A 12,268-nucleotide genomic window follows, 5' to 3' on the forward strand; every position below is an offset into this window, starting at 1 on the left:
ATTTCTCCAGCCCCATCCCTCAGCCTTTTACCGAAACAGGGGCGGGGAAACGCTTTGTTATTGTTTCTACTGCTGATTGCCGCTTTAAGCGCTACAAGCAGACGATTGCGCTATTTGGAAATGTGATGATAACAAAGACGGGCCTGATTTCCATCATTAACTGTAGGCCTACGATATATTTGTAATGTAATCATCATTGATTGTAATATGGTTAGTCTCAGCAGCCACAGCTGGCTGTATCCAAGCATCCCCATTGGTCATCAACTATTATTGTAGCCTACAACATGATGATGATAAACTCTCATATTTACAGCCTCAACATGATGATGACGCTGTTCATCTCGCGCCGTATTCAATACGGTGGGTCCCGTGCGCAGCACATATCAAATACCAAGCAGATGGCTGGTAGACAAACAAGCTAATTTATCTCCGAGCCAGCGGCGGGGAACAAATGAAAGTCTTTTCTCACCTACCGAAGCTAAATGTTGATTTTTCTTCTCTTCTTCATTCCTCCACATTTAGCAGCTGGCTGCCTGCGCGTTTCACATCAACTCAAATGAAAGACAATCTTGTTTTCATTAATTTCCAACACAGTGAGTCTCTTGTTATGGAGATTAAAACGAGTCTGTGATGCCCATCATTTGTCTTGATGATAGACTGGGGGCCCCAACCCAGAGATGCCAGTACACTACATACGGTTTGCCTGGGTAGATATATCTATTAAATGCCTGTCTGTATTTGATAGACCACATGTGTCTTACTGCTCCCACAACACACATTTGGGGGAAGCAAATGTTCAGCCACAGTGCAGGGCACCTTGCAGGGGCCATGTTGAAGGGGACAACTACCTGCAACCAGTAGCCTTGTTAACAGTTCATCTTGCACCCTTAAAAACAAGCAACACCCACCCAAGATTAAGGTAGTAGGGGTTAACTAGCCCCCTGGTGTAACTGCCCCCTCCCAACACATTCCCTGCTCTGTCACTGCTCGGTCACTGCTCTGTCACTGCTCTCGCTCAACAAAAAATGTCCTCATCACTACTTTTGGAGATATTTCAACAAAACCATTTTGTGATATGTTGATCAAATTTTTTGAAATGTTGAAAAAGTTGTAGATATATAGTTAGATCTATAGTTGTTGTTTAAATATACAAGAACAAGCCTTAAGATAAATAATCAAGAGAGAAACATTATTTTGAGTAAAGTAGTAATGTGTTGGATGAGTGTTTTGGATGAGTGTGTTGGATGAGTGCAGCTTGGATGAGTGTGTTGGATGAGTGTGCAAGTACAAGCCTTATTAAAAGATAAATAATCAAGAGAGAAATATGTAGATTATTTGTGTGTGTTGGATGAGTGCAGCTTTCCTCCCCAAGGGGTAGTTATCCCTTTATGGTTGTGAATGTGTTTCTCATATTTTAGAAAATGACTAGCCCACTTAGCGCTAGTTTAAACGAACTTGCTTGCTAGCAACTTCACTAGCGGTAAATGCTAGTCAGCTAGCTAGTTAGCATACGCTGCAAAGAGTGCTAGCTAGCAACCTCCTTACTACCAGATCGTCTGAGGTAAAATACATTAAAAAGATAACGTAACTTAATTGCAGTTGTAAATGTTTCCACGAGTGACTGATAGCTTTACAGTTAATGTTACTTTATAGCCTTTTAGTTATTTTACACAGCATTTTATGTCATATATCGAGATAGCTAAGTGTTTGAGAGAGCTTTTAAATTGGCATCTCTCCCCCTGTTTTCAGTCACAGGTGGGGACTGGATTAGGTGTGAGCCGTGTAGGAGTTGAACTCATGAGTTGTGCTCCCATTTTACTGGGCATAGCTTTATTTGTGACCTACAGTACCAGTCAAACGTTTGGACACACCTACTCATTCAAGGGTTTTTCTTTATTTTTTACTATTTTCTACATTGTTGAATAATAGTGAAGAAATCAAAACTATGAAATAACACATATGGAATTATGTAGTACCCAAAAAAGTGTTAAACAAATCAAAATATATTTTATATTTGAGATTCTTCAAAGTAGCCACCCTTTGCCTTGTTATTCTACAATGCAGAAAATAGTAAAAATAAAGAAAAAACCCTTGAATGAGTAGACGTGTCCAAACTTTTGACAGGTACTGTATGTACAAATGCAATAGCAGAACATAAGAACGTTGCCACATCAATGTCACACTGAATTAATTAGTTAAGTTGTTATTACATGTTATACCCTAACGTAATTTAATATTATTAGTTATATTCCATTCCAATATTCCATTCCAATTAAAAACATTTTTAATTAATTAAAAACAACTATTGAAAACCTTTTGATCCTGAATGTAATTTTAAAGACTGTTGGGATTTAAAACCTTGCATTATTCAAATCATATTTAGTGCGATTGTACATCATGGATTGTATTGAAAAGGAACAACAACGAACAAAGAAAATGAATGTGCAGGTGAGTTAAAAACAGGGACTTTACATCAAATCTCCTCATAGTGTGGATATAAATGGTGACACCATTTCCCCCCCACACATATTTTATTAAAATAATTAACATAAAAACAACTAGACTTAGCTTTTAAATATTACTTACTAAAGAATTTCTAAATAAAACTGATTAAATGGATTTTAACACACTTGTGTGAAACCCTTTGGCTCAATCTTCTACCGGGGTAACTGGCACCGCAGGCACTTTAAAACACACGTTTCCTAAAAACATTTCATGAAATAACTAAGAGTGAACTATAGCCATTTATTTCCCTGTAAAGTTTATTCGCCAAAGCATGACCTTCATCCACATACAATTATTTTTCTCCAAATGTAGCTTTTTTGTGTCAGCAATTAGACATTGTTCTTAGTGGGGGCTAGTTACCCTCTAGTTACCTACCTCCTTCGTTCTTATTACTTGTGCTGAGACATTTTCCTGAGATCTCCAATTGAAAGATATTTATTTTTTATTTAACTAGGCAAGTCAGTAAAGAACAAATTGTTATTTACAATGACGGCCTACCCCGGCCAAACCCTAACGACGCTGGGCCAATTGTGGATGCCGCCCTATGGGACTCCCAATAACAGCCGGCTGTGATACAGCCTGGAATCGAACCAGGGTCTGTAGTGACGCCTCTTGCACTGAGATGCAGTTCCTTAGACCGCTGGACCACTCAGGAGCCCAGGTGTCCTTTTCAGAGAATTCCTCAACAGAAGAACATTGCAGATTTTGTATCTACACTTATTTATGACTCGTTTTAAATTAACTAGGTACACATTTCTACTAGTAAACTGGATAGTACTTCTGAATCATCATGATCTAATGAGTAAGTAAAGAAACACCGCCACCTTGTGGATATAAAATGCAACTGGTTTTAATATTGAGTTCCATCCATCATTGACAATCCTGGACACTTCGAGAGAAAAACAATGCTAGTTGGACTTTGAAGACGTTGAGAAAAAAAAACGGACATTAAATTCATATAAAACTACACACAATTTGCAATAAATTAGACTTTTTTACACATCCAAAAAGCCATAAAGGAATTGAAAACAACCCATCATTGTAGCACTGTGTGATGATGGGGAGTGCCAATCATTAGGTTTCCTTCAGTCAGAAGAAAGACGACTGAACTGACAACCTATATGATTGAGGGAGGGAGGGGTACTGAAACATTGGATATCAGGGCATTGCAGTCATTCATATCGCCAGACTGCACACCAAGCTGATGACAGCAACACAAAAGTCAAGGAGAATTGGCCACTGATGTTGCCAGACCAAATGTTACACACACACACCATTTTCCTTCAAATGAAGCCAGGGGTCAAATCCAGAGGCACGAGGAATAGGTCAGGGTAATAGACGCTCACTATTTGGCAATTTTGTGAAACTTGACAGCGTGAAAAGTCTTCCGCTCAGCAGAATTGTTCTGTTGGGATCGGTCTCGGATCTTCAGTTGTCAGAGGCCTGGAACAGAAGGCAGACAAATATTGGCATATTTTTTACACATTAAGTTTGTGACTACAGGTGCAACATGCAACAGTGGTGAGGCAGAGATAGAGATATCTAGATCCAGTCAGAAAGAATCTAGCCTATCAGATTGAAGCATAATGGACTCATTAAAACAGTGGCAGTTATGTGAAGGATAACCACAGCAATTGACCTTGTCCTGTACAGAGCAGAGTCTAATGCAGGGCTCTCCAACCCTGTTCCTAGAGAGCTACAGTCCTGTACAGAGCAGAGTCTAATGCTGGGCTCTCCAACCCTGTTCCTAGAGAGCTACAGTCCTGTACAGAGCAGAGTCTAATGCAGGGCTCTCCAACCCTGTTCCTAGAGAGCTACAGTCCTGTACAGAGCAGAGTCTAATACTGGGCTCACCAACCCTGTTCCTAGAGAGCTACAGTCCTGTACAGAGCAGAGTCTAATACTGGGCTCTCCAACCCTGTTCCTAGAGAGCTACAGTCCTGTACAGAGCAGAGTCTAATACTGGGCTCTCCAACCCTGTTCCTGGAGAGCTACAGTCCTGTACAGAGCAGAGTCTAATACTGGGCTCTCCAACCCTGTTCCTAGAGAGCTACAGTCCTGTACAGAGCAGAGTCTAATACTGGGCTCTCCAACCCTGTTCCTAGAGAGCTACAGTCCTGTACAGAGCAGAGTCTACTGCAGGGCTCTCCAACCCTGTTCCTAGAGAGCTACAGTCCTGTACAGAGCAGAGTCTAATACTGGGCTCACCAACCCTGTTCCTGGAGAGCTACAGTCCTGTACAGAGCAGAGTCTACTGCAGGGCTCTCTAACCCTGTTCCTAGAGAGCTACAGTCCTGTACAGAGCAGAGTCTAATGCAGGGCTCACCAACCCTGTTCCTGGAGAGCTACAGTCCTGTACAGAGCAGAGTCTACTGCAGGGCTCTCCAACCCTGTTCCTGGAGAGCTACAGTCCTGTACAGAGCAGAGTCTAATACTGGGCTCTCCAACCCTGTTCCTAGAGAGCTACAGTCCTGTACAGAGCAGAGTCTAATACTGGGCTCACCAACCCTGTTCCTAGAGAGCTACAGTCCTGTACAGAGCAGAGTCTAATACTGGGCTCTCCAACCCTGTTCCTAGAGAGCTACAGTCCTGTACAGAGCAGAGTCTAATACTGGGCTCTCCAACCCTGTTCCTAGAGAGCTAACGTCCTGTACAGAGCAGAGTCCATTTAGTCATATTGAGTCTCTATAGCAGGGGCCATGGGACAAACTTGGTCCAGACAACATTTGGTTCTCAAAAGTGTGGGCAACCTTGTTCTATTGTGTCTGTATAGACTCCGTTCTGTAAGTACCTATCCCTGTCCACTGAACATGGCCTTACTTTTAGTGAATCGGAGGCTTTACGTAGCTCCTTGATGACAGAGGACAGGGCCTCTGGGTTGATGCCCTGCTCACACAGCCTGACACAGATAGACAGAGACTCCATGTCCAGTCCTGTGTTCAATAGCCTAGAGATCTCCAGCAGCACTTGTGGGGAAAAGTAGGAGAGAAAATAATAACATGAAATTGGCCCCATAGCTACCCATTGTCTGGCATACAACGAGCTGTATAGTTTAAACCATGTCACCTTTCAAGATAAGTGTTCTTACTAATACTGCTGTGTGGTGGATTGTTGCCATGGGTACAGAACGAAATGTGATAAATAGCTAGCTAGCTAAAGTTACCTAGCTAACTACCTTACTGTCAAGCCAATCTTTAGGCATTGCAATCAATAGTGTGTCACATTTGTAAAACACATATCTAGGTTCTACAACAGACATTATCATAACCTAGCAAGCTAACGTTAGCTAACTCACCATCCATTGTTTCTCGGACAGCATTCATGTTGTTAGCATTAGCACTGCTAGCCATGATCAGTTCGTGTGGGACCTCCGAGATTAACTCAACAGCAACTTCAACAGTTCAAGCTGATTTACAAAACTACTTCTACTATCACAACCCCGTCATTTGCATAAATTAGAAATAGTATACTTGTTGATAAAGTCTACCATGAGTATATACTTTGCTAGTTAGCTTACTAACCACCACACAACCGAAAGGAAGTGACGTCAATGTAAATTTGGAGCGTTCTGAAATCTTCAATCTGATTGGTTATCAGGCACTTCCTATTAATTTCTATTGGTCAATGGGCGCTGTGGGAAAATTGAAATAAACGTTTGAAACAACTGACTCTGGAACCTTATTTTGGTTGTGTTGAAAACTTCTGCAGCTGCTGTAAGTATCAGGGCTCCAATATCAAATAACATATCGAATAGATCTATCAAATTAACCTCTCAGAATAGTTGCTAAAGCCTTAGCTAGCCAGGCATTTAACGAAACGTTTGGGATAGCTAGTATGTACTAGATTGTGGGACCAATAGCCAGCTAGTTTAGCTAACGTTAGCCACCTTGCTACTCTTTCACGTAAGTAAGGTTTGTTCTCTTGATAGTATTACAGTAATTGTTTGGCTTTCTCTAGTACTTAGTGATCTTTGATTAGCATACTATTTATACTGGATCAAAGCTGATTAATGTTCCTGCATCAATAGGTTCAGGTTTGTGGTCAGACTATGGGAGATATTCCAGATGTCCAGATCACTCCTGAGACTCCAGGGAGGGCAGCTATCCGTAACCCCTTCGAGAGCCCCAACGACTACCATCGCCTGCAAGAATCCGTGGTCCCCAGCCCCTCTGTCTTCAAGTCCTCCAAGACCTCCGGAGCTGTAGGTGTAAACCTACACTGAGTGTACAAAACATTGAGTTGCATTGCCTTTTGCCCTCAGAACAGCCTCTGTTCGTCGGGGGCATGGACTACAAGGTGTAGAAAGCGTTCCACGGGGAAGCCGGCCCATATTGACTACAATACTTCCCAAGGGTGTGTCAAGTTGGCTGGATGTCCTTTGGTTGGTGGACCATTCTTGATACACACGGGAAACTGTTGAGTGTGAAAAACCCAGCAGCGGTGCAGTTTTTGACACACTCAACCTGTGCCCCTGGCACCTAATAGCATACCCCGTTCAAAGGCACTTAAATCTTTTGTCTTGCCCATTCACCCTCTGAATTGCATATGTACACAATCCATGTCTCAATTGTCTCAAGGCTTACAATTCCTTATTTAACCCGTCTCCTCCCCTTCATCTACACTGATTGAAGTGGATTTGAAAAGAGACCTCAATAAAAGATCATAGCTTTCACCTGGTCAGTCTGTCATCCTAATATTTTGTACACATTTATGGTCTGGTCTCATATCTTGTGTTGTTCACCCACTTCAATAGCCTGAAGGACAACTGACCTCCATGATCAGCAAGTCAGTTAACATGTTTGTCTCCTTCAGAAGTCCTGTCATTGTCCTCTTCTGAACGTAATCACCCGTTTTACAGAGCCACCTGGTGACGTTCCTTCAGTCACTACCTGAATCGTTATTCTCAATGTTTTCTTGATCATTGTTTTCAGACACCAGCCAAGTTTACATGGGACATAGATGAGATGTCTAGCCTGCTCCCTGTGGACATAGACGCTGAGGATATCCACCGCCAGTCCTTGTACCTCAGTCAGACCAGGTGAGGAACTAGTAACCAGTCCTAGTACCTCAGTCAGACCAGGTGAGGAACTAGTAACCAGTCCTTGTACCTCAGTCAGACCAGGTGAGGAACTAGTAACCAGTCCTTGTACCTCAGTCAGACCAGGTGAGGAACTAGTAACCAGTCCTTGTACTTCAGTCAGACCAGGTGAGGAACTAGTAACCAGTCCTTGTACCTCAGTCAGACCAGGTGAGGAACTAGTAACCAGTCCTTGTACCTCAGTCAGACCAGGTGAGGAACTAGTAACCAGTCCTAGTACCTCAGTCAGACCAGGTGAGGAACTAGTAACCAGTCCTTGTACTTCAGTCAGACCAGGTGAGGAACTAGTAACCAGTCCTTGTACCTCAGTCAGACCAGGTGAGGAACTAGTAACCAGTCCTTGTACCTCAGTCAGACCAGGTGAGGAACTAGTAACCAGTCCTTGTACTTCAGTCAGACCAGGTGAGGAACTAGTAACCAGTCCTTGTACTTCAGTCAGACCAGGTGAGGAACTAGTAACCAGTCATTGTACCTCAGTCAGACCAGGTGAGGAACTAGTAACCAGTCATTGTACCGCAGTCAGACCAGGTGAGGAACTAGTAACCAGTCCTAGTACCTCAGTCAGACCAGGTGAGGAACTAGTAACCAGTCCTTGTACCTCAGTCAGACCAGGTGAGGAACTAGTAACCAGTCCTTGTATCTCAGTCAGACCAGGTGAGGAACTAGTAACCAGTCCTAGTACCTCAGTCAGATCAGGTGAGGAACTAGTAACCAGTCCTTGTACCTCAGTCAGACCAGGTGAGGAACTAGTAACCAGTCCTAGTACCTCAGTCAGACCAGGTGAGGAACTAGTAACCAGTCATTGTACCGCAGTCAGACCAGGTGAGAAACTCTGACCAGGTTAAGGTTTACAATGCACGCAAGACAAATGGAGAGCACTTTGAAATACAACCGCTGCTGAGAGGTTGGGGGTATTGGTTTATTGGTCTGGTAACAGCTTTGTTTTTTTGAAAACATCCAGGATGGATTCTGACATCGAGGAGAAACGTCAGAATGCTATCGAGCAGTTTTTCACGAAAGGCGCCATTGTGCCTTCACCATGGACCGAACCAACAAGCAAACAGAGATCAGCACAGATGCAGTTTGGGAAGAGTAAGTGAATCCAATGAGTTGGAGTTGAGTCGCTTTTCACTCACCAACACACACACATTATAGTGGTTTATTTTCTGTCATTTTCTATTTCCTGAATAACTTATGTTCAGCCATTTCTATGGATGTTAAATGAGTAAATGTTTCTATCTTCAGGTTCCATGTCCCCACTGATACTAGAAGAGCCACTACCAACTAAAACAACCACAGTAGGCTGCCAGACAGTCCTGTCCTTACCTGTGGACTTCCACCTGGACAAAATATTAGGTAAACCTTTACATGTCAGTGAACCCTCCGTACACGTCATATTTCTCTCTGTGCAGATATTACCCGACTGTCAGGAAACCTTATCCGGTCTCACATAACCTCTCTGTCTCTCTGTCTCTCTGTCTCTCTGTCTCTCTGTCTCTCTGTCTCTCTGTCTGTCTGTCTGTCTGTCTGTCTGTCTGTCTGTCTGTCTGTCTGTCTGTCTGTCTCTCTCTCGGCTGTCCCTCCCCCACCCCAGGAGAATACTACAGATTGAAGGAGGTGTCTCAGCAGGATCAGGTTCAGGAGACCCTGAGCTCCTCGTCTCTGAGACGGAAGTTGTTTCTGGACGGCCAAGGGAGTGGCTCAGAGTCCTCCAGCCCCCCCAGCCCAGAAGGAGGAGGGGAGGGAGAGCCCCCTGGGGGAGAAGGGGGAGGGGATAGAGATTTCCTCTCCCCCATGAGCGCCTCTCCTCTGCCCTGCCCGTTGTCTGGCATGTCTGCCCTGACCCCCTCCACTGTAAGTGTGCCACTATTCAATGTCCAGGTGTCTGACCAGTGTGTTCAGCTACAGGGAAACATAGTAGCAAGTGTGGTTTGTTGCTCTGGTTCTAAGCATGCGTTGTTATTATCACAGGGCTGCCCAATCCTTTTCCTGGAGAGCTGCCTTCCTAAAGGCTTTCACTGGGTCGGGTTAGTTACAACTGGGGTTGGAGTTAAAACCTACTGGAGGGTAGCTCTCTCCAGGAACAGGGTTGGAGTTAAAACCTACAGGAGGGTAGCTCTCCAGGAACAGGGTTGGAGTTAAAACCTACAGGAGGGTAGCTCTCTCCAGGAACAGGGTTGGAGTTAAAACCTACAGGAGGGTAGCTCTCTCCAGGAACAGGGTTGGAGTTAAAACCTACAGGAGGGTAGCTCTCCAGGAACAGGTTTGGAGTTAAAACCTACAGGAGGGTAACTCTCTCCAGGAACAGGGTTGGCGGTAAAACCTACAGGAGGGTAGCTCTCTCCAGGAACAGGGTTGGAGTTAAAACCTACAGGAGGGTAGCTCTCTCCAGGAACAGGTTTGGAGTTAAAACCTACAGGAGGGTAGCTCTCTCCAGGAACAGGTTTGGAGTTAAAACCTACAGGAGGGTAGCTCTCCGGGAACAGATTTGGAGTTAAAACCTACAGGAGGGTAGCTCTCCAGGAACAGGGTTGGAGTTAAAACCTACAGGAGGGTAGCTCTCCAGGAACAGGGTTGGAGTTAAAACCTACAGGAGGGTAGCTCTCCAGGAACAGGGTTGGAGTTAAAACCTACAGGAGGGTAGCTCTCCAGGAACAGGGTTGGAGTTAAAACCTACAGGAGGGTAGCTCTCCAGGAACAGGGTAGGAGTTAAAACCTACAGGAGGGTAGCTCTCCAGGAACAGGGTTGGAGTTAAAACCTACAGGAGGGTAGCTCTCCAGGAACAGGGTTGGAGTTAAAACCTACAAGAGGGTAGCTCTCCGGGAACAGATTTGGAGTTAAAACCTACAGGAGGGTAGCACTTCGGGAACAGATTTGGAGTTAAAACCTACAGGAGGGTAGCTCTCCAGGAACAGGACAGCTATAGCAGATGCTATATTGCTTCTAAAGTGGCCCTGTGTATAACATCTAGGGGGGAATCTGTGAGGAGGAATCACAAAGCTGGGATTTCAAATAGACGTAACCGCTTGTTTTCTCTCTTGCCATTTTAATGAGACGTTGTCTCTCTTTTTTTTCAAAGGGTCTTTTCTCGTCCAGTCCTATCCAGGGTCGTTACCGAACTTACAGCCTGGGAAGTGTCACCAGCCCCCTGTGCCCTGAGCGGTCCTCTCCTGCTGGCTTCCAGTCCCCTGCCCTGTCCCCCATCGGACCACAGTTCACACAGACACCCATCGCAGGTATACGAGTCTTTTGAACAGGTGTTTTATGTCCTTATTGGCATAATGTGTCTTAAATGTTCTGTTATACCATAAACCTGATGTGGCTTTGGAGACATTATCTCTGGAAACTGATTGAATATGTCTGTGCAGATTTGCACAGTCTTCTTTTACGGACCTCGACATGTTGAGTCAAGTCATTAGGTGAACAGTATCCATGTTGTTGGTAAGTTGAGTGATGGCGTGGTTGTTTTTCCTGTCCAGGAGAGAGGAGGAAGCTGAGCTTCGTGACCCCTGAAGGTGTTCCCCTAGACATGGACATCACCTCCTGTACAGAGAGCCCCTACGTAGACGGCTGTTCCCCCATCCGCTTCTGCTCCTCGCTCCAGCCCCCGGGCCGGACCCAGGTCAACCCGGAGCTCAGACTCGGAGCCCGCTGCTGGGCCTCACCCCCAACCATCTCCCCCAACCCTTCCCTCCTGGACCAGGACAATATATGTCCTTCTACTTCACTACCACCCATGGAGCTGGGCTCCTGCTCCCCCTCCCCAGTGCCGAGTGGACCCAGGACCAGTGGGGGTCCGCTGGGGCTGGGGAGGCTGTGTGAGGGGGGTTCGGGGATGGGCCAGCCTCTGTTGGACTCAGTGAAGATGGAGGAGGAGAACGATGAGGTGGAAGTGGACCTGCCTGTGGAAGAGGAGGAAGGAGGTGTGACTCCTGTTGGTGTCCGGTTGACCAGCTCCCGTGTGGGGGCAGCAGAGGCGTCTCATATGTTTGTGTCTCTGCTAGCTGAAGGAAGCAGCATCCCTTATGATAACAGCATGCAGGTCTGTATCCTGACAGCAGTCGACTGACTAAACAGACTAGACCTCTAACAAGCTGGACACCAGTTTTACATTTCAGAAAAGGCATTTATGTTTATAAAAAAAATGATTTTAAGAGTTACACTGACATGTATGGTACAATGACTGTTTTGACTTTTTGGGGTTGAATGTACACAGATGGATCACGTACTTTGAATTATTCTTAGGTTTTTGATGACCATGTTAATCACTGTGGGAGGCACTGATTTGACAATCTGTTTTAATAGAATTTGAACTGACTGTTTGCTCTGTGTAGGTGGACAGTGGGTACAACACATACGCTGGCACTGCCACCGCCAGCCTGATAGATGCCATGAGTTCAGACAGCCAGAGTAAGGAGTCGTTTGACGCAGCACACATCCCAGACGAGGCCTTCCCTCACAGCAGACACACTAAGACCAAGGTAACGTAACCCACAGACAGACAGACAGACTGAGGTAACGTAACCCACAGACAGACTGAGGTAACGTAACCCACAGACAGACTGAGGTAACGTAACCCACAGACAGACTGAGGTAACGTAACCCACAGACAGACTGAGGTAACGTAACCCACAGACAGACTGAGGTAACGTAACCCACAGACA

At 45.0% G+C, this 12,268-nt stretch overlaps 2 protein-coding genes across 2 annotated transcripts; one reads left to right on the forward strand and one right to left on the reverse strand.

Annotated features, from left to right (window-relative positions):
- Nucleotides 1-3,339: 3,339 nt before the first annotated feature.
- On the reverse strand, nucleotides 3,340-6,066 carry LOC129847659 (mitotic-spindle organizing protein 1). The gene is made up of 3 exons (XM_055915402.1): nucleotides 5,801-6,066; nucleotides 5,326-5,471; nucleotides 3,340-3,948 (listed from the first exon to the last, which is right to left on the reverse strand). Exons 1-3 carry the CDS (start codon nucleotides 5,853-5,855, stop codon nucleotides 3,934-3,936), a joined length of 216 nt encoding a protein of 71 aa, XP_055771377.1. The 5' UTR covers nucleotides 5,856-6,066; the 3' UTR covers nucleotides 3,340-3,933.
- A 69-nt stretch (nucleotides 6,067-6,135) lies between these two features.
- On the forward strand, nucleotides 6,136-12,085 carry LOC129847658 (protein aurora borealis-like; the record flags this gene model as incomplete). Its single annotated transcript, XM_055915401.1, is given in 9 exon segments — nucleotides 6,136-6,218; nucleotides 6,533-6,706; nucleotides 7,437-7,543; nucleotides 8,565-8,695; nucleotides 8,849-8,959; nucleotides 9,198-9,457; nucleotides 10,684-10,840; nucleotides 11,084-11,646; nucleotides 11,939-12,085. Coding segments are annotated over 8 exon segments (1,629 nt in total), but the record flags the coding sequence as incomplete, so codon positions are not given.
- Between the last annotated feature and the right edge of the window lie 183 nt (nucleotides 12,086-12,268).

The sequence above is a fragment of the Salvelinus fontinalis genome, unplaced genomic scaffold (assembly GCF_029448725.1).
Source record: "Salvelinus fontinalis isolate EN_2023a unplaced genomic scaffold, ASM2944872v1 scaffold_0915, whole genome shotgun sequence".
Classification (NCBI taxonomy): domain Eukaryota; kingdom Metazoa; phylum Chordata; class Actinopteri; order Salmoniformes; family Salmonidae; genus Salvelinus; species Salvelinus fontinalis.